Genomic DNA, 25,617 nt, shown 5'->3' on the forward strand with positions numbered 1-25,617 from the left:
TTAATTACACTTACTATAGCTATTAGGCTAATACTATACTATTTAAAATATATAGTATTATACTAGCACTAAATTTTTTAAAAAAAATTAATATTTAAAATATATATTTTAATAAATTTAATATATTATTATACTAGGTAATTTACCTTATACTAAAAATTAAAATTTTTAAATAAATTACTATATACTAATTTATTATTACTAGTTAATAATATTTTTTATATAAACTAGGCCTTATTCTTACCCCTAGAATAATTTTTACATGCTTTAATATTTATTATTACTTTTTTAGCTATAAAAAGGTTATATAATTTATAAAAAAGCTAGTAAATATATTAGCTAGCCCTTAAATTTATAAATTATTTAACTTATTATTTATTATTTAATTTATTTTAGGCCACCCGGTGCCTAAAGCTTTTATTAAAAATTTATTATTTTATATATTTTATTATTATTTACTTATATTTTTAAGAATTGCTTTGGCTTATTAATACCTAAAGTTTTTATTAATATTTATTATTTTTATTATTTTAATTACTAGCTTTTTAATACTTATTTATAAATTATATTTTTAAAAAAGCCTTTTTCCGGGACTAATAACCTATAGCTTATTAATTTAAAAAAAACTTTTTTTATACTAGTAGCTTATAGCTTATTAACTTAAGAAAGTTTTTAATATAAATAAAAAAAAGTACTAAAAGTAAGTACTTAAGGCCACTGGCAGCCTTAGGGCTTTAATAAAAAAAAATTATTTTAGCTTAAATAACTACCTATAAAACTTTTTATTTATTTTTAAAATATTTAGCTTAAGATATTAAGCAATACAAGAGACTTCTACATACAGTAACTATTTATTCCTTTTAGTAATATACACTGCCTAAGCAGGGGGGTTAATATCAACAACCGGAACAACCGTATCCTCCAGCGTAATCGCACCCTCATTCTCCGCAACACCCGAGTACTTATTCAACCACCCCAGCACCTGCTGATGCCAAACAAGGCTGTTCTCATGGTTCGTCACCCAATGGTTCTCATCGGGGAAGTTAAGGAAGCGGCTCGGCACCCCGCGCTCCTGGAGCACATTGAACAGACTCAGACCCTCGGCGACAGGAAGACGATAGTCGAGGTCGTTGTGGATGACGAGGTGCGGCGTGTCGAAGCGCAGGATGCGCTCGGGCGCGCTGGGGTCCCAGCGGCGGTAGTTTTCGCGCGCTTCCCAGAATGTCCCGTTGAACTCGCGCTCCATGAACCAGAGCTCTTCCGTTGAGATCTTGGCGTCGGCGACGAAGGTGCCGTCGTGTGTGACGAGCGCTTTGAATTCGCGGCCCAAGTCGCTGCCTTGGATCCAGTTTACCATGAACCCGCCGTAGCTGGCGCCTGCGGCGACGCCGTTGGCTGTGTCGACGTAGGGCAGGTTGTCGCGGATGTATTGCCAGCCTTTGACTAGGTCTTCGTAGGGGTAGCTGCCTGTGCATTGTTAGTTTGGGCTATTGAAAGTGGAAGGGATGGATCGCGTACCCCAGTTGTTCTGGATGGCGTCGGTCAGCTCGTCGCCGTAGCCGGTGCTTCCGGTAGGGTTGGGGGCGACGACGACGTAGCCTTGGTCAGCGAAGACCTTGGGGTTCCAGCGGGAGCTCCAGGAGTTGTACCAGGCGCCCTGGGGACCGCCGTGGATGAGGTAGGCCAGGGGGTAGGTCTTGTTCTCGTCGAAGCCTTCGGGGTAGATGACCCAGGCGTGGATCTGCGACTGTTAGCGAAGAGCAGTGTATGGAGTAGGGCTGCAAACATCAGTCCAGTTGCCCTCGAACCAGATCTCGCCAATGTCCTCCGGACCGTTTCCGCTGAGCTCGGGGTCGATTTCGTGGGCGGAGACGAGGGTCTTGAGGGTGCCGCGCTCGGGGTTCAGGCTGACGAGGTCGACGTACCAGCTGGAGTAGAGGGTCGAGCCGGTAACGAGGAGGGTGTTGTTGGAGACCTGGTAGAAGGCCGAGGCGTACTTGCCGTCGGTGAGCTTGGAGGGGGTGAAGTCGCCCGTCGCTTCTTGGACGGGGATCAGGAACAGGTTACCGCTGCCTTCGTCCTCGGAGCCAACGATGATGGTCTTGTCATCGATCCACTTGAGGGAGTCAGGCGAGCGGTCCCACTCGGTCGCGAGGGCGCCGATCTCTTGCGACTCGAGGTCGTAGATGTAGAGGACGCGGCGGTCGGACTCGTAGGTCTTTTCCTCCATCTGGAAGTAAGCAAGGATCTTGCTGTTGGGGGAGAAGACAGGGCTGTTCGAGTCACCCTCGATGCCCTCGGGTGCGGAGCCAGGGCCGTTGATAGGGACAGCGGTCTCGGAGCCATTATGGGGGACAAGATAGATGTAGGCGGTGGTGTGGTTGGCCTGGGGAACATCGGGAGCCTTGCTCTTGTACGCAACCCACTTGCCATCGGCGGAGATGTCATAGTCAGACGAGCCGCCGAAGGGAGGGTAGGGGGACTCGGCGTTGGGGACGGGGGCGACGAGGTTCTTCAGGCCGCCGGCGGCCAGGTATCGCGAGTGCTGGGTCTTCTTGAGGGTACCGGAGAACACGGCGTTGAAGGTGGTGGTGAGATAGGTGTCCCAGTGACGGACGTAGATGCTGTCGTAGATGCGGGCACTGCTGAGGTAGGTGGCGGCGAGTTCGGCGTTGTATGCGGTGCCGTTGCGGTAAGACTGGGCGTAGGCGACGAAGTTGATGTCGCCGGATTCGGTGGTCACAGCCTTGAGACCAGAGAAGGAGGCAGGGAGGGAGGCGGCCTTGTAACTATAGGGGTCAGCTCTAAACTCTTACTGTGATTTGGAAGTATACTTACCCCGAAGGAAAGCCGGAGAGACCGGAAACCCAGAGCTCGGAACCGCCAGGGATCTGGGCGTTGGTGCCATTGATGTACAGCAGCGTCGAGTCGCTCAGCCAGACAATCTCAGAGACATTGCTGTCGTCGGTGAGGACAGTGATGTTCCCCGAGCGAAGGTCAAGCAGACTCCACCAGGAGCTGGACTCGTGGGTGTCAAAGGAGTACTGGGAGCTGGAAAAGACGGCGACGCTCTGCTGCTGTTAGACTGTGTCTCCAATTCAGGACTAAGACTCACGCCAGAGGGGTTGGGGATGGCCTCTGATCTGCGGGGAGCACTGATCAACTGCCTGTGCGGCGTCAGTCACGTCAGATGCATTTGGAGGTCGCACAGGCTTACTCGGGGGTCAATGCCAGCGCAGAGGACGCGGCCGCAGCGAGCGAGAGCCAGCGGAAGGCACCCATGATGAAGGACGGATGGTTGAAGCTGGAATGGCAAAGAAGCAGGGAAGGCGCATTTATAAGGAGCAGATGGTGCAATTGCCAGCTCCAGGCCAGGCACCTCCGCACTTTGTTATGACCTTCCAAACTGGGCTTAGGGCGGGCTCAATCAGGGCAAGATCGGCATGCCAAGCACGGTGGGGCCGGGGCAAGCCTTCCTGGCGAATCTTGTCTCTTCCCCGGCAGCCAGGTTGCAATGCCAAGCCCCGCAATAGATTGATGTAACGTCTGCTATCATTGCTTTCCGTCATCCTATCGCTTTCTCTGACTGCATGGCCTCTTGCTCCCTGCTTGGTCATGCCATCCCGCCTCTTATCGCAGGATCCCTCGCCACTATATACAAATGAAGACGTACAGCCAAGAAGCTCTTATTTCTAGGCATTGTCTCTATCTCATCAGTCATGCATCACTAAAACAGTGTCTCAAACGCCTCCCATCCACTCGCAGTGTTCGATCCCCGAAGCCAGTATCCCCCCGAACAATCCTTCAATGTCGTCAAGAACAGCGTAGGCTGCTCTTGGCCGTTCAAGAGGCGGAATTGCGGGTTCACAAAGACGACTGAGGCGTTACGCCCTGTTTTCCTGGCACTCGCACCGGAGAAGTCGAGATCTGCATACTGGAACGTGGTCCACGGTGTGATATATGGAACACTCCGTTGTATGCTGCCCCGGACTTTCACAATTGCCGGTGCAAGCACCCTGTCTTCATTTGCTCGCAGTTCATTCTTGACGACGGCCGGATGCTTGTACTGCATCGTCGCAAGGCGGATCTTCTCGGCAATCTGGGCGATCGAGGCATCCTGGATCTCGCGCTCGGAAAAAGGGCATCGAAGGGTGATGATGCTGTTATGCGTATAATGTGTCTCATCCGACAATCCAAGCAGCGATCGGTAATTGAGAGGGCCGTAAAAGTCCACAGGGTTGTTACTTGGCTTCGTTGAGGAGTACACCATCTTCAAATACAGGGCCGCAATGATGTCGTTGCGCGTGAGTCGTACGCCTGGGTATTCATCGTCCATGTCCAGCTCCTTCTGCGCGCTTGCTCGGACCTCGTCGACCCATGCCCCGGGGAGGTGGATAAGCCTCTGCGTCAGCTTTTCGGAGCGCGTAAAAAGCTCAACCGTTGTTTCGACCAGGGCTTTTGCGTAAAGCTTCAACTGACCCAGTCGGCTGGTGATGAAGACATCCTCTCGAGGCATGCGAGGTTCCTCATCGCTGATGGTCGTCTCCCGGATGAGCTCTGACATTCGAATGCCTGTCATATCCGGTGAAAGCGCGAGCTTAGGAATTGGTTTATCCGACAGCAAATCACAGAAGAAATGGATGATATCGAAACAGCTCTGTCCGTCGAACAGGCTGTGGACGAAACTGAAGCAGAGGATCGTGGCATCGTTCAGGATCGTTGCTCGGAGCAAGCAGACGGGCTTAGGATTGTAAGTTGGATTGAACAAGAACTTGTCGTCGATATCGGAGACGTTCTCGTGGAGAGTCGATGGCCGAGATTGCCCATGCCATGAGAAAGGAAGGATCGAGTTGAGAGTGTCGTTCAGAATCCGACTGTCGAAATCGACAAGAGACCCGCGAATGAGCCTCCGTGTTTCCGTCTAACTAGTCAGTGTCACGGCCCTCTATAAGGCTTATAGAATATTTCATACCTTACTTTCCAAAAGGCCACCCATGACTGGGGAGCTGCGGATCAACTGGGTCCACTTTTCCAGCAGAACAGCCGGGTCCAAGACATCGTCAACCACAAGCCCTATATTGACATCCAGAGTCAAAGGCACCGAGCTGGACGAGCATAGCCCGCGCGGATTCGAGCTAGCACAGAACGGCATTGTGCTTGCTGCCTAGTTCTGTAAAGAGTGAATGATCTATCAACACAAGAATCACGCACTTAGTCCGCTTATAACCATCCCGCTATCTATCATTGACGTAGTCCTCGGCTTCATCCCTCTTGGTATTGCAATGCCTTGACTAAGAGTATGCGAGAGAGGTCTTGGGATCACATCTGTGACTAATGAATACTCTTATACATGACGGCATCTGGATGATCTATGCACTTCTGCCCTGGAAGACTGCAGCGGGAAAAGAAATACATATCTTGGCGGAAGGACTTTGACCGAAGTCCGCTCGAATCACGTTTTTGCCTAGCTATTATCATGCCCACAGAGTAAGACGACACCCTTGTGATGATGCTGAACAATACATAAGCTGTCACATTGCACATGCAGGGGAACCTGGTACGCTCACTCGTTTTCCATGACGGACTGCCTCACAAGCACCATCCAAACAGACACCGGGAAATTTAGCCGCACCTCTAAGGAAATAAGAAAATCATTTTGTAATGGAAATCAATTAATTACTCCGTTCCGTCCTCCGGGGTATCATACACGGCGGTCTTGATGACCAGCCAAACGCCAAGTCTATATGCTTTTTATATCTCAATGAGTGAAGAGTCTTTTCCTCCCGTCCATTCCATTCCATTACCCCTCCGTACCGTAAACCGAATTAGTCCGTGCGCCTAGTCATGGCTATCCCACGCGTATATCATGTTATCGTAGACGTCGCGTGCGTTCGCTTTCGCTGCCGCGGTGCCATTGCCATTGCCAATGGGCTGCTCCATCAGCATGTTCATGGATCAAGCTTTCTAAGCAGACCCCGGCGCAGTGCGCCACCAGCTATAAACCGTCAGAACCCCAATCCAAACCATACACCGAAGAAACGTACCTAGGATCCAACCCCTGTCCAGCCCAGCGCCCAGCAGGGAAGTTATACTCGTCGTCCCAGGACTCCTTGGCCGCAAGACCAGGGCCCCATTCCTTCTTGACAGCCGCAAGGCGCTTCTTCAGCTTGGCGAAGTGCGACTTCTTGCTCATGGGGTTGGCGGCCGCGTCGGAGGGGTGCTTTTGGTCGAGCGAGGTCACGCGGCTAACGGTTGTGCTTGTTGCGGCGCTGGAGGTTGCGCTGGGGGTTGCGCTTGTGCTTTGGCTTTGAGACATGGTGGTGTGGTGATGGGGTTTAGAGTTAAGGTATGGGCTAGTGTGCTAGTGGATGTTAGTATAGAGTGGATAGGGAGTATGGATATGGATGGATATAGATCGGCGGTGTCAGGTATATGGGGAGCTTACCAGTCGTAGAGTATGAACAATAAAGAATAAGATAAACGAGTGTAGAGAAGGTCAAACTTGGTCTGATCGATCAAAACCAGCTACGCTACAAGCCCGGTTCACTCGCATACTTATAACCCAGCCTCTGCAAAATTTGCAGCCAGACGCCCGGCTTTTTTTCGCCGAAACAAGTCCACGATATCGCCGATCCGCATTGAGTCATGAAATCGGCGATATCAACGGGCGAACCGTTCTTCGGAGGATCCACTGCCGCTGCAGAAATCTGTTATCAGGCGCCTGGTTCAGCCTTAAGTTCCTCTTTTCAGGATCGAGGCCGTCTGGCCAAGACTGGACTTTGTCGGAGGGAAAATTTGACGAGCGCTTTATTTTTAGACGGATCAGTCAGCAGTCTTGCACAAGAAGCTTGGGAAGCTGTTATTGGCTGATAACACGGCATAACGGCTAGAAGATGATGTAATGCGCACAGAAGCTTATCTCGCCGAACAATCTCCGGCGTATTGCCAGTCGATGACGTCTCGCACCTTGCTTGGTCCTGCTACACATCATTCCGTGTGACTTGGCAGTCTGAACAAGGCCTGTGTCCCGAATCCAACCATCTTGGCGTCGGTATGCCGGTTCTCGGACTTCTGGGCCTCTCACCAACAAGATGAGGAGCTATACAGGACGCACGCTAGTCATAGTACGAAGCCCATGGAGAAGCGCTATTTCGATCGTCAGGGGCTATCAATTCTCTCACCAGGAGAGCAATTGGCAAATGACTCACTTTGAGGCAATGATGATAAAGAAAAGGGATGCCGAAAATCGCTCATAGTTCGGGTCCTGATGAGGAACGGGACCAGCCGTGAAATTGGGTCGCTGGGGTGGGCCTGATGCTTTCGCTTGTGATTCCGGGTTATCTTCGTTTACCTAGGGGTGGATGTTCTTGTTGGTGTATATTGGAAGGCTAGAGGCGTCCTTGTGCTGCGAATTTTCTTCCCCTGCCTTACTGCATGACATTAGGGAAGCTGCTCCGACCCAACCTTGGAAAAGACTGTAGACTACATATTCCGCGTTTTTGCCTCTATCTTCTGCTCCCCCTGATGTGAATCATTGATTGAAAAAATACCGTGTGAGGTTAGCACACAGGTCGTGACCGGGACTCTGGCTTCAGTTCAAGTACAGCTTGTTCTATAGCATGGACATCCATATAAGGCGGATGTTTGTTGAAAGCATTTGGAGAGAGGCGCAATTGAAGAACAAGCTTTATCCAGTAAACTAACCACTTATATCTTCTTCCTTTCTTCCCTCTGTTTACTTACTCCCTGCTTCTACACAATGCACCAGCTCACTACAGAGGATCTATATGACGAAGTGGAAGATGACAATCCCGCGATTCGCGCAGCAGGAAACCCCAACCCTGAGGTCCTCGCAGCTCTTCTGGCATACTACAACTCTCGCAGCAAGGATCCAACTCTGACCAAATCCCACCAGAGAGAGATATCCAGGTGCTCTCCTAGCAATATTTCGCCAGTTTTGGTCCCCCATCAAAGCAGCCATCGGCATCAACTCGGCCGACAATCTCTGTCTTCTTCTGGCCGCAGGCGCAAATCCTAATGGCATCGGGCGCTCGGAGACCGCCGACTATTCAGTCCGGTTTATGCGCGGACGCGATTATGAGGATAATTTCAATGGCCTTGGGATCTGTATATCCCCGGTGGTCTAGCTGCAGCTGGCAAGATCTCCTTAGGCCACACTCTCCTCCACATTGCTTGTCTCCCCATACACGCCTTTCAAATAGATGCGCAGAACCCTAAGGTGGCCGTAAGAATCCATTGCGCACGCACGCTAGATTATTACTACAAGCATCCGAGGTTGCCGGTTCCCTCTTTTCTACGCTCCAAGAGGGCGCTACAAACGGCTCCACAAGGTCCTGACTCGTTAACGTGGCCGCAGCAACAAGCACAGCTCGCTACTATCCGGGTTTTGATCCAGGCGCAGGCGCAAGCGCAAACAGACACAGGATTCAATCTTGATGTCAAGGCACAGGATGTTGACGGCAACACGGCGCTCCACTATCTTGCCGGGACATTGAATATGTCTCAGGAGACGATCGACCTCCTTCGAGAAATGGACGGGGGTGAAGAGGTTTGGCGGGAGGCTAGGAATTACTGGGGGCTGACGCCGAGTCGGTTGTGTGGTAAGTAGGTAGGCTATTAGGTAGGTAACCCGTTTCTGCTTTGATGGATCCCTCTATCAAAAGGGTGCTCATCAAATTGAGCCTCCCAGGTAGGTACAACTTTTCCTTGCTCTGAATCCCTCGAGGTACAGCACCAAGTTTACCCAGCAAGGGCTTGCTCAAACCAGTATAATCAACTATATAAGTACCCCTAGTCTTTGCAGCTAGGAGTATCACAATAATCCGAGGGGTATTAAATTAACTAACCGTTATATTTCATTGCGTGCCTGAAAGCCTCCAGCTGTGCCTTGGCGAGGTGGATGATGGATGGTACCATATCAACGGGATGGTAGTTGGAGTACGTATGTCTTGGCTGATAAGAAACCCCGATCAAATGCCCGATCACGGCGGCGTCTTATCTCTCCTACCTCTTCCACGATCTGCCAAAGCCGATCGCATCAAACGGGCTCCTACCGTTGGTCGTACCATGTCGGACAATAGCTGGGTTGCAGTAGGGACAGGTGGTTCGCCAGGGCCAGAACAACCCATGCCGAGGGTTGGCAGGGTATGCAGTCAATGCCGGAAGCAGAAGCAGAAGGTTTGGACCTTGCCACATCGACGTTTACCGATAAGCTGAGTGCTGGGCTGAACTTGGACAGTGTAATCGGCAGCAGCCATGTCTCAACTGCATACGACGCCACATTCCCCATCTGTGCAACCCAGCTGCAAGAGCTGCAAAGCGACGGGAACGGCGTATTGACGCTATCTCCCCAGTGCGACAGACTTCAGAAGCTGAGTCTGAGGTCCGGAGTGCGGGGTCATTATCGGATGCTCGCTCGCAAGCAGCTGATGCTTCGGTTGGAAATTTGTGGCCATCGCGCGGAGCTCCGTCTTATCATGGCAATTCGTACTTCGGCCACCAAGCCGCAGCAACTATGATGCAGGTACCCAGTCCCGATATACCGGTTGGGCTGAATCCGGGGCGTATACCAAGCACTGGGGCCACGCGATCATTCCGGAACGAACGCGGCCCTTATGCCCATGTTTGGGAGATGATTGGGCACCTGCCTCGCCAGAAAGCAGTAGTCGACGGTTTGACGGAGCGGTTCTTGATGGAATTGAATGGCGTTTTTGATGGCGTACACGCGGAAACATTTCGAACCCACTATGAGAACTTCTGGGACCGACGACGTGGATGGGACGACATGACCAACGTCGACCTGCGATGGCTCTCGCTGCTGTTCATCATCCTCGCTTTCAGTGAGCTCCTCGGCTGTCCCCAGCCATGCTCCGTCGAAACGCAGCAGGATCGCGAAGAGTCCTCCCTACACTTCTATTGGGCGGCACGAAAATGTGTGGTGATCTCGCCGACCTTTTCCGGAGAAAGTGCAGACCTAGTTCGAGCAGGGATCCTGATAACTCGATACAACATCTACCTGGGACGGGTCCCTGAAAGTTGGACGACCGTTAGTTTCGCGGTGCGTATGGCTCAGGCCCAGGGGATGCATATCGACGGCGAGCGCTGGGGACTTCCACGTAAAGTACTCGAGACTCGGCGCCGTCTCTGGAGCACGCTGTATTACCTCGATCGGACCATTGCGCTCGCGGTTGGGCGTCCTTACACTGTAAATGACAAGCATTGCGAGCACATGAAGATCACCAATACCTGGGTTGATGATCTGGACCCTGACAATGCGGCTATCGCAGAGCCCAAGGCCCTGAGTGATCCGACCCCAAGCATCTACCATTTGTACCAGCAGAAGCTGGCTTCAATCCTGGGGTCCATCTTGGACGATTGCTTTGCCCTGACCCCACGATCGACGGCATACAGCACGTATGAACGTGCCTTGGACATTGACCAGGAACTTCTAGCCTGGGCACAGTCATTGCCCTCGTACTTCCAGCTCGAAGACCCCGACCGGTCAATGGATAGTTCGCTACCCGTCCTACCGTGGCATCGACTGTATCTGCACTCGGCATATTACTTTGCAAGGGTCACCCTCCACCGACCATATGTCCTGCTCCCATCCATAACCGGCCAGTTCAAATACAGTCAAGATGTCTGTTTCGCATCCGCCTGTGCGCACCTCACCTCGAAACTGTCTTTCCGCGCAATGACAATGGCAGAAAGATTGAAGTTCAATATCGTCGCCCATCACTTCTCGAACAGCGCTTTGGTTCTTGCCGTCATGGCCGTACGGGATCCGCACTTCCCGAGAACCATGGCCATAGTTACCGACCTTCAGTCATATTGTGAGAAGCAGTACGCCGATAGATGGGTCAATGAGTTCCAACTTGCTGAAGTGAAGGTTGTCGAGCTTTGTGTCTCGCGGATAAAGGCTTCGAGTCGATATAGAGGAACTCATGTACTAGACACCCAGGGAGCAGTGGTAGACAATGTAAGGCCATCTGTACCCAGGCCACTACCAGAGCCAGAGACACTGGGAACCAGCCATGAGCCAGACGTGGTCTTCGAGGATATGACTGGGTTATCGCGTCTACTCGAGTGCGGGACATGGGAGGAGATCATGGGAAGAATGGAAAGTGAAATTGCCAGTTGAAGGATGACCGGAACAGTCGTCGAAGGGAAAGGTACGAGGCTCTTGCAGTTGCTAAAGTGTCTGAACCTTTTGAGAGCGAGAGATAGAATCTACATAATCCAAGGAAGGCGCGACTGCCACATCTGGTGTATGCATGTGTCACCACGGCTTCGCAATCTTAATTCTCCCAGCGCACTGCATTCGTCAACGTCCCAAGTCCATGACTGATCGAAATCCGCAAAGCTGACTCGTCAGTCAGATAGATTGGCGGATTCCTGCCATGCCCAATGCCGGCTGGGGTGCCCGTCAAAATTATCGTAGCCTTGGATAACGTCGTCCCCTATCATTCTTGTCAGAGTAAAATTCAAAGCTCTTTCTGGACATTCGGCATACCTTGGAAAGATATGCTATAATCTCTGCGACTGAAAAGATGAAGTCGTCCGTGGTAGATTGCTGCATAGTTACGCCGTCCAGCACCGTCTTGACTGACAGTTTGGACGGATCTGGAATGGCCTTTGCTGATACCAGTGCTGGTCCTAAGGGACAGAAACCGTCGAATCCCTTGCAGTAACTCCATTGCAGCATCTGATCTTGGAGACAGCGCGCTGTGATGTCGTTGGCCGTTGTATATCCCAGCACATAGTCCAATGCTTCAGCTACTGGCACATTCTTGCAGTCCTTCCCAATTACCACGGCCAGCTCCACTTCCGGATCGGCCTTCGTCACAATTGAAGGGATATAGATGGTGTCAGTCGGTCCGGTGATACACGTTGCTGGTTTCATGAACATTTCGGGCATCTTGGGTAAGCTCAATCCTAGCTCCGTCTTCAAAGGGTCAGCATTGATTTCATCGAGGCAGTCGGCTTACATACAGCGTGGTCCTTATAGTTCAAACCGATGCATCGGATGGTGCCGATCTCACTTGCAGCAACCGGAGAGAGCAGCTGTCCGGACTAGGTCAGCTCGTCAGGGTGAGCTTAACCCAGAACACAAGAATACCTTCTTTATTGTCTTGAGCTCCCCCGTAAACAAGGCTTCATCATCTAAAGCTGACTTGGCGTCTAGCACTTTCACCGGGACAGATTGTCCCTCGCTGACAGCGAGTCCGACTGCGTGTATAAGCGGCCATATTGGATAAGGAAAAAGCTTGTGTCACTTACCATCAAGCTGTGAGTCAACTGGCTCACCGCAGTACTCGCATCCGTCGTCGGCGATGAAGCGGACGAGACGGGACCAGACCTGGGATACTGGTCAGCCCAACAGCGGCAACGAGTGTATCGAGACCATACAGGGGAAGACATCTTTTATAAGTTGACTCTCGAAGTAAATACAGCATACATCAGGTAAACGTCTCAAATGACAATTGTTGCTTTAAAAGAAGGGCGTTACCGACTCTATCTAGTCAACCTCATTCCAGTATCTACGGACCGATGCTTATCATGGCTGATCGGGATGAGCGCGGGGAAAAAGGCCGATCGCTGATGCGCGGGCCACTGATGTCCACGACATGTATCTCTTATCAATGGGCTATCATTAGGTACTCCAAGTCCCAGCAGTCTGGTCCTGACTAACGGCCGTGATGCTTTTCGCTTTCCGGCATATTTAAGGTCAAAGAATCGTCCACGCGGCTGGCGAGGTTCGCCTCCGTCCCCAGCATATCTTCCTGCGAAGCATTACATCTTTGACCATGGACAAGGAAATGAGCATCGAGACCGCCACCGCGGCTGGCGTTGGGGATGCTGTCTTTCACATCGATCCCCACAAGGAGAAGAAGCTTTTATTGAAGCTTGACACCTACCTTGCGCCCCTAATGACGGTCATCTTCCTGGCCGCCTATCTAGATCGATCCAACATTGGGAATTCTGCGTCTGCTGGGATGACTGACGACTTGAATATGACCAGCGATCAACTTGGAAGTCCGTCATCTCCAACCTAGTGATTTGATTCATACTGATCTGTATACGGCAGACGCTGTGACATTGTTCTACGTGACATACGTGTCATTCGAAATGCCCTGCTCGCTCCTGATGAAGAAGCTACATCCAGGTTTGTACACACAACAGTCAAGTTCAGCAGAATCTGCTAACAAAACTTCAGGAAGAATGATTCCCGCCCTGATCTTCTGCTGGTCCATCGTCACCATCGGAACTGGCTTTATCCACAACGCCGGACAAATGTATGCCTGTCGTCTACTCCTGGGCATTTTTGAATCAGGGATGTTTCCCTGTTTATGCCTCTACCTGAGCACCTTTTACCAACCTAAGGAGCAGGCGCTACGAGTGTCTTATCTCCTAGTGTCCGCCGCGCTATCCGGTGCGTTCGGAGGGTTGTTTGCATACGCCATTCTCAAGATGGATGGAGTCGCGGGGATTGCAGGCTGGAGGTGGCTTTTCATCATCGAAGGCTGCGGTAGTATAGTTGTAGCCGCCTTGACCTTCCTCTTGCTCCCAGACGACTTCGAAAGTGCACGCTTTCTAACCGAAGACGATCGCAAGATTATGCGGACCCGCGCTGCCCTTAACGCCCAGTACAACGGCAAGCCTGACTTCGACTGGGCTGAGGTCGTCAACGCTTTCAAAGATCCCAAGCTGTACATCAGCTGCTGGAGCCAGTTCTGGGCTGATATCTGCTCGTTCGGGCTTTCGACCTTCCTGCCGTTGATCATCAGGTCTCTTGGCTTTGGGACCGTTAAGACCCAACTGCTCACGATCCCGGTCTTCTTCTGGGCGTCCATTGGTTTTCTGTCCGTGTCGTGGTTATCGGATCACTATGCAAAGCGTGCTGCTTTCATGATCCCGTGTTGCTTGGTGACAGCCATCGGGTATGCCATTAACTTGGGAACGCCTTCTTCCAACCAAGACGTTCAATACTTTTCGACCTTTCTAATTGCCCCTGGAATCTATGTTGTCCTTGGACTGAATGCTGCCTGGTTGCTCAATTGTCACGCAGGGTACTATAAACGCGCAACGGCGGTAGGCATGAACCAGTCCATTGGGAATGCCGCAGGTGTTGTGGTACGTACCCTAACCCCATCATCCAACCCAGACTAAGCAACGACTAATCATTGCCTGTATTGTAGGTCGGCCAGATTTTCAAGCAAACCGTTGACGGGAAGTACCTGATGGGACTGAGTTTCTCCCTTGGATCCATAGTCCTGGCTGGATGCGGGCATGCCTCGCTGTATTTCCTCCTGCGGCATCACAATAAGAAGAGAGATGCCATGAGCGAGGAGGAGAGGCAGTATGAGATCGAGTATGGCAAGGGTGGTGACTTTCACCCTGACTTTCGCTATGCGCTGTGACACGTCACTACTCAGGAGGTATATTCTAGACCGATGGGACTTGACCTCCATATAGTCTACGACACTGAACCTAATAAATAATTTATCTGCCTCACTTTCACTGCCGCATCGACGCAGCCCAAGTTCGTTGTTCAAGGTTACACCCCGTCAAGTCCATATCGAAGCTTCTACACACCAAAAATCAGCAGGAGAAAGAAGTACTCAGGGATAAACGTACAATCAATTGCTAGACGATCTGGTCCCATCCGCCCACGATATCCTCTGAGTAGAAGGATTGCTCCCAGTAGAGATCCCCCGATCCCCTTCATGCTCCTGCACCGGCACCCGATCCGCAAACCCATCAACAGGCCGATCAACCTGGTCAACATTAACAGAAAGCGGCCTCTGCTCATTCCCAATGCCATCCTCATTCTCCGTGACCGTCCCCCCATTCGTAAAATCACTCAGCACATACGAATGCGTGATGAACGACGTCCTGCGCACCCGATCCCTCTGCTTCGTTCGTCTGGTGGTCGTAATCGCAACCAGCCGGCCCAGAACCGCGAACTCAAGCTTCACTTTGATACTGTAAACAAACACCTTGAGGCAGATCTGCAGCGAGTAGAAATTCAGATACTCCACCACTATCACCGCGATATCCAGCGCAATCGTGAACGCGTTGATGCCGAGGAGTTCGTACATGATCCGCTTGACGCGGTCTTTCCCCTCCGGACTTACACGGAGCAGCCGGACGGTGGAGTAGATGTACAGCAGCGAGATGAGGAGTTCCTGGACAGCGAAGCCGGTAACCTGCAGACGCTCGGTGACGTTGTACGCGTAGTTCCAGCTTGGGCGGCGGATGAACGCAGACCCAAACATTGCGATTGTGTTGGGGATGAGCAAGGACACCGAGACGGCAATGATGACGTCTAGCATGACGCGGAGCACCTTGGCGTAGTAGAAGACCAGATACAGGCGCGAGTAAAGGATCAGACTCTGCACGGGGACGATGCAGATGAAGCCGACGTATGCGACGGTCAGACTGGCGGGCAGCGGCACGATGTTCCAGTAGTGCAGGATCGAGCCGATGACGTAGGGGATTATTCCGAATGACGAGATCAGGAGGGACCAGAAGTACAGGCCGCGCCATTGCCGGAAGGTCCAGCACACCAGCACGATGAGCTCGAGCGAGTTGAAGAGGCCCAGGGCTAGGAAGACAGCGGCTGTCATGCGGAGTCTGAAGGAGGCGTGTTCGAAGCCGTAGACCAGGCCTGGGGGGACGGCGTTGAGGTCGGACATTGTGATTGGGATGGTGAGGCATGGCGTTAGGGGTGGGCTGATGGGGGCATTGCGGGAGATATGGTAGCCTAGGGAAGGGAGTGGTCTTCAGGCAGGGATAGAAGCAACCTGGAGGTCGGCAAGTGAAAATAAAAGAGAATTGACATCTGGGGATGTTGCCGCATCATGGGGACGTTGAGGTGAACTCTGGTTGAACCGCTTTTTCGCATGTCACCTTGCCATGACCTCAACGCTGGGTCATTGACAATCTTAAATGGTTGGCCGAGGCAGCTCTCCGCTAAGTGATGACTTGCGAAGATCTACCTTCCAGACAATCGCATTGATGAAACCTCATCAATATCCTTTCGGTCAGATTCTCCCATGTCGAGTAGGGTACCATAGGGTCTAGTTGGGCTAACTGAACGCCCTGACTCAATGGGATAGAGATGGCCATGGTCCATGTGATTGTCTGCTTGGCGTCGTTTCGAAGATCATCAGAGCTAAGTGCAAGAGGATGTAACTGCAATTGGGCTACATTCTACTGGTTGAATTCACTTAAAGTATTCTCGTCAAATAGGTGTACCCATCCATACGGATACCTACCTAGCTTCAGGCCTCGCCCTCCCCAGCCAGTCCAGCAACCCTCGCAACAACACCCAGATAATCAACCATCAACTCACGAACCCTGGGCAACAAAGCCCTAAACTTCCCAGACGCCGCAATCGAAACCAGCAGCCGTTCGCTCTGCCCCACATAGACCAGCGCCAACTGATCGTCCGCGAAAATATACGCCTCGAAGTACTCATGCGCCGGCGCACTCGGCGACCCGGTGAAGTAGATAGGGTTACTGATCTTGCCGAGCGAGCGTGCAAGAACGATCCTCTCTGCTGACGGAGTCTCTGCTGACGGGGTAACAGAGCGCAGTCCAGCACCTAGGAAGGCGATCCCCGCTGATATCGAGCTCCCTGCTTTAGCCTGGTTTTGGAGAGCGAGGTAGCGGGTCGTTGCGTTCTTGAAGAGGGGGAGGAGGGCGGTATGGTCTTGCTGGGCGAAGGCTAGAGCTTTGCAGAATGCGATGGATTCGCTGGTTATGACGAAGTTGGGGTCTGACCTGCCGTCTGCGAACTGGCGTACGGAGGTGGGCTCGAGGATGAGCAGCTTTGTGGTTTCTAGGGCTTGGATCAGGGATGCTTGGAAGGCCAGTTGGACTGTGAGGTTGAGGAGCTTGGTCTTGCGGAGGTGGGATAATGCGTTTGGGTTTAATGTAATCTCAAAGAAGGATACCTGCTTCTTGTACTGCGGCTGGTAGGCCAGGCTGAGGTCGGGGCGTGCTGTGTCGACTGTATGAAAGGTGATTTCCAGACCAGAGGCAGCAGGAATGGTGGGCTGCGACGACCAGTCAAGGAGCCCCAGAAACCTCCCCAGGATTGTCCTTTGCGAGCTTCTTGCCATCACGGCCATGAAGACCTCCAGTAGACGGCCGAAGAACCCCCCATCTGCAACGGAATGGTCGACGCGCGCTGAAAGGCCGCCGTCGGCGAAAACAGACCAGCTCATGGTCTTGTCGCTGTACACATTGCCTGTATCAGCCATGGTCATATGGAAGCGCTCAGCTTCGGTGCAAACCGGTCCCAATTCAAGTGCAATTGATGAAATCGCGCTCTCCAGGGTCTGCATTGACGGGCCGTCTGAACGCATGATGTCCTCTCGTGCCTGCGCCCAGGTATCCCTGTCAAGCGATGTCGACAGCGACGCTATGTTTGCTCGCTGGATCTTGTCTGAAGACGAGTGCTCCAGGATCCGTTGGAGAACTGCAGTCAGCGACCGTTCAGAGACTGGCTGGCCCTGCGTATCGATAATCTCGACCCTATACGGACGCGATCGCACCCAGACCACGACATGCCGCGACTCAGGAAAGGTCCGAACGCTATCAATGCCTGTACCCGGGACTCTGTTTGTTGCAAAGACCTCAGCTAACTGTTTCGTCTCAAACTGTTTCTGTTTGCCGTCGGTCCCGATCGTGCGTATGATCCACGGCGAGGTAACAATCACACCAATGGCATGCATGAGGCTGGCCGCGGTCGATAGGAGATCTTTCCCAGACTTAGGTAGAGTGGTAGCCAGGCACTGCGTTGACAGGGGCTTGCGTGGTTTCAGGAGCCCGAGTCGTTTCTTCTCCGTTGTCCAATTTGTTGCGCCGCGGGACGTCCATGAGCTGAGTTCTGCTTCGTAGGCGGCCTCCAGGGCGTGGTCTGGGAGTTGGAGAGCTTGCTGGAGGGCGGAGTGCGATTCTGGGTCTTCTAATATCGAGGAGAGGCGGATGATCTCCTGCTTGACGTCCGATAGGGACGGTTGTGGATAGGCAGGCAGGGAGCGGTCGTGTTCCTCACAGCGTGCTTGGAGTGTCTGATATTCTTTCTTGGCTTGAGGACAATTGCTACTCTTTTCTCTCACCGTTGTATTGACCAACAGCTTGTAACTTATTGTCAATAGAACAGGCAGCAGGCTGACTTTGAGAGCTGTATTCCTGTTAACGGACTGCCTTGGTGGAGATTCTTTGGAATCTCACCTCGAGAAAAGAGATATCGTTCCAAGACTTCTCTCAATGATATCGCATACATCTTGCTGGTCACAGTGAGTGTCGAATGATACAAGGTAGAATGGTGCAACGGGATATAGGCATAGAAAGGGAGCCGAAGAGCGGAGCTTGTTCTTACGGGTTTCCATTCCTCGCATAACTTCAGCTCTCCCTACTATAATACATGTCCTTTGCAATTCCTCTGTGATTCCTCCGCGAATCCTTCGGATTCCTTCGAGAATCCTTCAGTTGGCTTGGCAAGACGCCGAATAGGTGCAACGCCCATTCCACAGCAAGGTGCCTTCTGTAGATTTAGAGAACTGCTCCTAACTACCCTGTTGCTGGTATTGCTGAGGTCACAGAGGGGACTTAGTCAAGATGGGAACATCTCTGGAACTCGATAAGCCAAAGGAACAGCACCCGTCCTGCCTGGCAGGCTTGATCCAACACTCGTCGAAGCGCGACATCCTCCTCCTTTTAATCGGATGCCTGGCGAGTATTGTTTCCGGCGTTATGATGGTACAACACACCTCTGCAAGACATCCGGCAGGCAAATCGTGCTAATACAACTCCTAGCCTCTCACAACCATCCTCATCGGCTCCTCCATCAAAATCTACGCCAGCGCCGATGAGACAACGAATGCCTCCGACCTCACTAGACACGTCAACAAACGGGTCGTTCTACTCTGCGCAATCGCCGCCGGGGCAGTTGTGGCCGCGTACATCCAGACAGTCTGCTGGATGCTCGCATCACAGAGCATCAGCTCGCGGATACGCAGGGCCTACTTCCGCTCTCTCCTGCACCAGGACGTGCAAAGTCTGGACGATATGGGCGTCGGGAAGCTAACGGACACCATGTCGTCGAGCTTCACCACGCTGCAGGACACGCTTTCCCAGAAGACGGGCGTGTTCATCTCGTCGGTCTCGACCTTCGTCTCCGCGTTCATCGTTGCGCTCGTTCGCAGCTGGAAACTCGCGCTCATCCTGAGCACCGTTCTCCCGGCCATGTTTGTGGTGACGATGGTCATCTCGACACAGGTCGCGAAGAACGCCCAGAGTGCGACCGCGTGTATTCTCCATGCGCATGATGTTGTTGCTGAGTCCGTTAGCTCGGTCAAGGTTGTGCGAACGCTCCAAGCGCAGGATACTCTAGCGGAGAAATACGAAAGCTCGCTGCATCGGGCAGACCGCGCTCTACTCAAGAAGTCTATCTGGCAAGCCGCTATCTGGACCTGGGTCTTCTTCGTCCGCTTCGGGGTCTACGCTCTAGCTCTCTGGGAAGGGGCAAGGCTGTTCATCTCGGATAATCTGGACATGGGTGTATTGATCAATGTTCTGTACGCTGTGATTATTGGGACGATTGCGCTTAGCCGAGTTTCGCGCTCATTGCATGAATTTGGCGTTGCGATTGGTCTTGCGAATGAGCTGTTTGAGATGATTTCCAGAGATAAGAAGGGTGTGATGTCGATGGTACAAGAGAAGAAGCACCGGTCGCGCATTCACGGCCACGTTTCCTTTTGCGGTGTGCACTTTGCGTATTCCAGTCGCCCTGCTGTCCCTGTGTTGGATGGGTTGGACTTGACAATTGAGTCTGGCCAGACGACAGCGCTGATAGGACATTCGGGTGCGGGCAAGTCGACGATTGCAGGGCTGATCCAGCAGTTCTATGAGCCTACAGCTGGGGATATCCTCATCGATGGTCTGCCAATCAGCTCATTCGATCCCTCAGACTTGAGGTCTCAGATATCATTCCTCTCCCAGGAACCCGTGTTCTTCTCGATGAGTGTCCTGGAAAACGTCCGGCTGGGGCTACTCGGCACGCCATTTGAAAGCGGGACCGTAACAGATCAAGACAAACTTATCGAAGAAGCCTGCGAGCTTGCGGGAATTGCCAAGGTAATCGAGAGCCTGCCACAAGGCTACAACACGCTTCTCGGGCCGGACGGTGTTCTTCTGAGTGGAGGCGAAAAGCAGCGCCTGGCATTTGCGCGAGCGATCGTTCGCGATCCTCGAATTCTCATACTGGATGAGCCTACTTCCGCTCTGGATAAAGCCGCGGAGACGCATATCCAGACTGTGCTGGAAAGAGTCTCGGCCGGCCGCACGGTTATCGTTATTGCGCATCGACTGCATACCATCAAACACGCGGATTCTATAGTGGTTCTAAGCCAAGGAAAGGTTGCTGAACAGGGGACACATAAGGAACTCCTGCAGTCCGGACAGCTTTACCGGTCGCTTTTTGCTTTGCATCAACAAGGAACGGGGGAGGATAGGGCACTGAGCCCTAACTCAGCGGACTTGGGCACACTCCGTCCTACCACTCCAGATGTCCAGGAGAAACCGGCACTCGGCATTGAGAACGATTCAATTGAATGCATTTCAATGACTGCGCCGGGACCAGAGCGAGCGTCAATCTTCGTTCTCCTCCTCCGAATCCTCCGATTTAATCAGCCGGAATGGCTTCTCCTCCTCGTGGGCAACGTTGGGTCTGTAATCAGTGGCAGCCTATATCCCTTTCAAGCCCTTCTCTTCGCTAAAGCAATCGTCCTCGAACAGGAGGCTACATCCCAGGGTGACTTCCAGAGATCAGCAACCCGCTACGCGGTCTTCTTCTTTCTCATCGCCCTGGTCAGCGGCATATCACACGGCGCTTCGACCTTTGCATTCAGTGTATCCTTCGACAGAATGCTCAACAGAGTCCGCTCACTTTCTTTCCAAGGCATTTTGGGCAAGGGAGTTACATGGTTCGCAACAGACCGCAACTCATCCAGCTCGCTCGTCTTCCTTCTTCTTCACCAATACCGCGATCTGGCCGGTCTGCACGGCGTATCTGTCTCCATCCTCGTCGAGATCATCACAAACATGACCGCTGTGACAATATTCTCTGTGGTGATCTCTTGGAAATACGCACTGGTCGTCATCTCCGTGATCCCCCTGATATTCGTCTCATATTACTTCCGCATCCACACAATGCGCACTTTTCTCCGATCGATTACAGAGTGGCACAGAACATCCACACAGATCGCGTGTGAGGCGATTACGTCTATCCTCACCGTGACTTCGCTCGGAGCCCAAGGACACTTCCTCAATATGTACGACAGTCAGCTCACAAAAGCATCAGAGTCAGCCTCTCTCTCGACCTGGCGGTACTCTGTCTTCTTTGCCGCGACGCAAGGCCTCATCTACGCAGTCAACGCCTTCGCCATATGGTACGGCGCGCGCTGCATGGAAGACAACTCCATCACTCTGTACCAGTTCTTTGCCGTTTTCATAGCCCTAACCTTTGGCGCCCAGGACTCGGGCGAGGCCTTAAGTCTCCTGCCAGACTTGTCCCTGGCCATCGTAGCAGCCGAACGCGTCAAAGAATTATCTCCGTATCAAGAAGCAAAGGGCAGTCCATCCGCAACCTCTCCTGCGTCAGTCCTGACAACCCCATCATTAACTGGACATGACTCCATCGAGATGGAGCCCAAAGACGACGCCATAACCTTCGACGACGTCACCTTCCGCCACCCAAATGCCACAGCCCCCAGCATCCAGAACCTCTCTGTCACCCTTATAACAGGCCAGACCATCGCCATCGTCGGGCCCTCGGGGTCCGGAAAAAGCACGATCCTTAACCTTCTAGCGGGTCTGTACACGCCTACCTCTGGTACAATCACATTCAGGGATCAGGACATAATCACGCAGCACTCATCCATCTCGCTCGTTCCACAAGACTCGGTCCTCTTCACAGGGACAATCAAGTTCAACATCACACTCAGGAACCCATCAGCAAGCGACGCGCAGATCGAAGCCGCCTGCGCGCAGGCCGGGATATTAAACTTCATCCTTTCTCTACCGGCAGGTTTTGAAACCATCGTGCGACCGCAGGAACTCTCCGTCGGACAGAGACAGCGGCTTACGATTGCGAGGGCGTTGGTGCGGGATACGGAGATCGTGCTGTTCGACGAGCCGACGGCGTCGTTGGATGTGGAGTCTGCGAGCGCTATTGTTGCTGCTATTCAGACGGAGAAGCGGGAAAGGCGCAAGTCGATTGTTATGGTTGCACATAGTCCGGAGTTGGTGATGTGGGCGGATGTTGCGTGTGTGGTTGTTGGGGGGAGGGTTGTGCAGATGGGCTCTCCGGGGATTTTGATAAAGGATCGAGAGGGTGTTTTTACGAGGTTGATGGGGACGACATAGTAATAGCATCTTGAATTTCAAGTTTGGTATGGTATGAGATGATCGATAGATACCTACATAACGTGAAGTGGTAGAAGGAGAAGCATGACTCCATTCCAGGGCTCGGGCCAGATACAGTATTTACCCATTTCAAGTCAGCATCATATCTACAGCCCCTTACTCCTTTCCAAAGACCGCCTAACCGCCTCCCTTGCATTCGAAATCTCAATCCCAAACTCCCTGGCTTTAGCCTCCAACTTACTCACATCAAGCGCACAGTTGCTGCGCTCCGCAACAACAACATGGCGCATCTGCTCCACCGTGAAGTTCTCCCATCGGAACGCAGGATCGATGATCTCGCGATACATCTCCAAGATCTCATTATGCGAGACAGCCCCAGGGCTCGTGAAGTTGTAGATCCCTGTTTCGCTGCCCAGCGCGAGACGCACGGCTACCGGGAGGAGATCATGTAGTACAGTCACCGAGTTCGGGATGTTGATTACGCGCTCGTATGCGGTGATCTTTGTAATCAGGCAGCGTGGGTGAAGGTCGTCGGAGATGGGGAGGCGGAGGCGTAGGATCAATGTGGATGGGTAGACGGAGGCCAGCTGGTGGGGATTAGCCGATGTTTCAGTGTTCACTTGCAGTCAAACCGAGGCGTACCTGTTCAAAATGACCTTTTGTCCTAGAGTAAAAGGATCCCGCAAAGTTGGGTTTGTCTGTCTCTTTGAAACCCGGTCCACCGATCGGGTGGGCTTCGTCGTACGTGTATATACCTAAAGAGCCATATCAGCCACAAGAACTAGAGCAAGGAAATATAGAAAAGACATACACCCCGTAGCAAAATGCGTAACATGGACCCCGCGCAAATAACAGCAGTCCGTCAGATTCAGCGCGCCCACAACATTGCTCCGGATCACGGCCTCCTTGTTGCTCTCGCACCAGTCGACGTTGGGTCGTCCTGTCTTGCCGGCGCAGTTGAGGACGTGCGTGGGCTTGACGCGGTCCAGCTCGGCCAGGACGGCTTCGCGATTTTCCATGCGGATTGCAGTCTCAGCGACCTCGACCTCGGGGATCTGGCGCTCTAGGAGCTGCTTGAGGTGCGTGGCGATCCAGCCGCCTTTGCCCCAGATGAGGATTTTGGGCTGAGGTGTCATCGTGTTGTTTGACGCGGAAAAGAGTCGTAGTGTTGAAACTGGAAATCTAAAGCAATGCCGGGCGTATTTTTCAGTCGTATCTCTTCCACCGCAGGCGGCTAGAGTTGTCTTATGATATTGATTGCCTGTACGGAAATATGCGCTTGACTTGGCGATCCTTCGCCGTGCCGCGGGATTCCTTCGTGCCCTCAAGTATATTGACATAGCGCCGTAGTTACGAATCGACCGTTTAGCGCCAGCAGAAAGGCGCCCAGGCATTTGGCAGGGGTTTGGATGGAGGAATCGTGCAGGAACTGCAGGAACCACGGCGGAAGAGAAGGAATTAGGCCGCCCTGAAACTGCAATGATACCATAGAATGACAGACTGGGATCTATATGGAGATCTGCAATAAATGCCAGATCTATTCTGGCACCAGACATGCAAACCCCAGATCCAACATGCATCTGCCTCATCCCAGCTCCCTCCTCCCGCCCAAGTTCACCCATTGCCAGCCTCGCCCTGATGTCCGAAACATCTTGATCACCGGCGGTGCTGGCTTCATGTATGCATTCAGCCCATTGTCTTTCAAGGGTTTACTCAACCAACAGACAAATCCACAGCGGCTCATGGCTCGCATACATGTTCGCGAGCGTCTACCCAGACTCCTACAAAATCATCATCTTCGACAATCTCGAATACTGCGCATCCACCAAGAACCTAGCCTTCCTAGCCGAATACAAGGACAGCGCCTCCTTCGTAAAGGGCGACATCGCATGCGAAGAGCAGGTATTCTCATGCCTGAAAACCCACAAAATAGACACAATCTTCCACCTAGCCGCGCAGACACACGTCGACGCAAGCTTCACGGACCCATACGCCTTCACGCGAGCCAATGTCCTCGGCACACAGACCCTACTCGAGGCATGCAGCAAGGTCGGCACCGTCAAGCGGTTCTACCATATGTCGACCGACGAAGTATACGGGGAGCTGATGCCGTTTGCACGCAACCACGTCGAGTCGGATCCCCTGGCCCCGACGAATCCGTACTCGGCGACCAAGGCTGCGGCCGAGATGCTGGTGCAGGCGTATGCGAAGACATATAAGCTGCAGACGGTGATCCTGCGGCCGAACAACATATTCGGCCCGTGTCAGTATCCGGAAAGTAGGTGCCTCTAGGTCTATTTTCTCCCTTTGCCGTATTTTACCGCACGCACTGACTGGTGGGAACAGAAATCATCCCCAAGTTCCTCATGCTCCTCAAGCACGGCCAGAAAATGACCCTGCACCGCGGAAGCGGGCTCTACTCGCGGTGCTACCTGTACGTCACGGACGCCGCCAACGCAATGAACATCATATTCCACCGCGGCGAGGAAGGCGGGATCTACAACATCAGCTCGAGGGACGAGATTACGAACGCACGGGTCTGCGAGTCGTTGTTCAGCCTGGTGGGGAGACAGCGCGATGGCTGCGTGTGGGATTGGATCCAGGATGTGCCGGGCCGGTTATCGCATGATCGGGCGTATGGGGTGGACAGCTCGAGGCTGGAGAGTCTGGGGTGGAAGCAGGAGGTGGAGTTTGACAAGGGCTTGGGGGCCACGGCGAGCTGGTACATGCGGTTTGGGGAGGATTGGTGGACGGGACTTGGGGCGAAAGATATCTAACCCGATCTTCAGCTTCTGATTAATCGAAATGCGATGTCCGTATCCCATACGGTTCCTACGCAAGCACGATTTCGCATTTCATTGGTGCCCTTATAGCAGTCTACACGCCATACTCCAAGGCTGAGCATCTCACTATTCCAAATGGCGCAATGTGCTCCCCTTAGTGCACGCGATCCCTGCAGACTGTAGATAGCACAGGCTAGCCGATACGCAGGGGGCCCTAATGGAGGGAATGTGCAGGGGTTGATTGGGACCTGGGGGCCTGGAAATGCCTGCACCTAATCACGCCCTCCCGCCTCAACCGCTGAACCGTCCGGGCCAATATAGCTACTGCAGTTGGTTGCGTCCTAGTTAAGCGCCCGCGTGGTTCGGATTCTCG

At 52.5% G+C, this 25,617-nt stretch overlaps 11 protein-coding genes across 11 annotated transcripts; 5 read left to right on the forward strand and 6 right to left on the reverse strand.

The window, feature by feature from the left end:
• Window positions 1-877: 877 nt before the first annotated feature.
• Window positions 878-3,282, reverse strand: dppV (dipeptidyl peptidase DppV; the record flags this gene model as incomplete). The annotated part of the gene is made up of 6 exons (XM_026751345.1): window positions 878-1,467; window positions 1,519-1,741; window positions 1,787-2,789; window positions 2,839-3,071; window positions 3,116-3,167; window positions 3,218-3,282. 6 exons carry the CDS (start codon window positions 3,280-3,282, stop codon window positions 878-880), a joined length of 2,166 nt encoding a protein of 721 aa, XP_026600431.1.
• Window positions 3,283-3,727: 445 nt separating this feature from the next.
• Window positions 3,728-5,152, reverse strand: DSM5745_09330 (uncharacterized protein; the record flags this gene model as incomplete). The annotated part of the gene is made up of 2 exons (XM_026751346.1): window positions 3,728-4,921; window positions 4,973-5,152. 2 exons carry the CDS (start codon window positions 5,150-5,152, stop codon window positions 3,728-3,730), a joined length of 1,374 nt encoding a protein of 457 aa, XP_026600432.1.
• Window positions 5,153-5,964: 812 nt separating this feature from the next.
• DSM5745_09331 (uncharacterized protein) lies at window positions 5,965-6,316 on the reverse strand (the record flags this gene model as incomplete). Its single annotated transcript, XM_026751347.1, has 2 exons — window positions 5,965-5,995; window positions 6,045-6,316. 2 exons carry the CDS (start codon window positions 6,314-6,316, stop codon window positions 5,965-5,967), a joined length of 303 nt encoding a protein of 100 aa, XP_026600433.1.
• A 1,486-nt stretch (window positions 6,317-7,802) lies between these two features.
• DSM5745_09332 (uncharacterized protein) lies at window positions 7,803-8,629 on the forward strand (the record flags this gene model as incomplete). The annotated part of the gene is made up of 3 exons (XM_026751348.1): window positions 7,803-7,846; window positions 7,916-8,127; window positions 8,172-8,629. The coding sequence occupies 3 exons, from the start codon at window positions 7,803-7,805 to the stop codon at window positions 8,627-8,629; spliced, it is 714 nt and encodes a 237-aa protein (XP_026600434.1).
• Window positions 8,630-8,994: 365 nt separating this feature from the next.
• On the forward strand, window positions 8,995-11,161 carry DSM5745_09333 (fungal specific transcription factor domain-containing protein; the record flags this gene model as incomplete). Its single annotated transcript, XM_026751349.1, has 2 exons — window positions 8,995-9,165; window positions 9,260-11,161. The coding sequence occupies 2 exons, from the start codon at window positions 8,995-8,997 to the stop codon at window positions 11,159-11,161; spliced, it is 2,073 nt and encodes a 690-aa protein (XP_026600435.1).
• A 1,666-nt stretch (window positions 11,162-12,827) lies between these two features.
• Window positions 12,828-14,441, forward strand: DSM5745_09334 (uncharacterized protein; the record flags this gene model as incomplete). The annotated part of the gene is made up of 4 exons (XM_026751350.1): window positions 12,828-13,056; window positions 13,109-13,186; window positions 13,238-14,154; window positions 14,220-14,441. 4 exons carry the CDS (start codon window positions 12,828-12,830, stop codon window positions 14,439-14,441), a joined length of 1,446 nt encoding a protein of 481 aa, XP_026600436.1.
• A 219-nt stretch (window positions 14,442-14,660) lies between these two features.
• DSM5745_09335 (uncharacterized protein) lies at window positions 14,661-15,719 on the reverse strand (the record flags this gene model as incomplete). The annotated part of the gene is made up of 1 exon (XM_026751351.1): window positions 14,661-15,719. One exon carries the CDS (start codon window positions 15,717-15,719, stop codon window positions 14,661-14,663), a length of 1,059 nt encoding a protein of 352 aa, XP_026600437.1.
• A 588-nt stretch (window positions 15,720-16,307) lies between these two features.
• Window positions 16,308-18,319, reverse strand: DSM5745_09336 (uncharacterized protein; the record flags this gene model as incomplete). The annotated part of the gene is made up of 2 exons (XM_026751352.1): window positions 16,308-18,217; window positions 18,268-18,319. The coding sequence occupies 2 exons, from the start codon at window positions 18,317-18,319 to the stop codon at window positions 16,308-16,310; spliced, it is 1,962 nt and encodes a 653-aa protein (XP_026600438.1).
• Window positions 18,320-18,654: 335 nt separating this feature from the next.
• On the forward strand, window positions 18,655-22,461 carry DSM5745_09337 (ABC transporter ATP-binding protein; the record flags this gene model as incomplete). The annotated part of the gene is made up of 2 exons (XM_026751353.1): window positions 18,655-18,795; window positions 18,853-22,461. The coding sequence occupies 2 exons, from the start codon at window positions 18,655-18,657 to the stop codon at window positions 22,459-22,461; spliced, it is 3,750 nt and encodes a 1,249-aa protein (XP_026600439.1).
• A 146-nt stretch (window positions 22,462-22,607) lies between these two features.
• On the reverse strand, window positions 22,608-23,597 carry DSM5745_09338 (uncharacterized protein; the record flags this gene model as incomplete). The annotated part of the gene is made up of 3 exons (XM_026751354.1): window positions 22,608-23,048; window positions 23,104-23,216; window positions 23,273-23,597. 3 exons carry the CDS (start codon window positions 23,595-23,597, stop codon window positions 22,608-22,610), a joined length of 879 nt encoding a protein of 292 aa, XP_026600440.1.
• Window positions 23,598-24,035: 438 nt separating this feature from the next.
• DSM5745_09339 (uncharacterized protein) lies at window positions 24,036-25,238 on the forward strand (the record flags this gene model as incomplete). Its single annotated transcript, XM_026751355.1, has 3 exons — window positions 24,036-24,139; window positions 24,198-24,739; window positions 24,808-25,238. 3 exons carry the CDS (start codon window positions 24,036-24,038, stop codon window positions 25,236-25,238), a joined length of 1,077 nt encoding a protein of 358 aa, XP_026600441.1.
• Between the last annotated feature and the right edge of the window lie 379 nt (window positions 25,239-25,617).

The sequence above is a fragment of the Aspergillus mulundensis genome (assembly GCF_003369625.1).
Source record: "Aspergillus mulundensis strain DSM 5745 chromosome Unknown scaffold_11, whole genome shotgun sequence".
In the NCBI taxonomy this organism is placed as follows: Eukaryota; Fungi; Ascomycota; class Eurotiomycetes; order Eurotiales; family Aspergillaceae; genus Aspergillus; species Aspergillus mulundensis.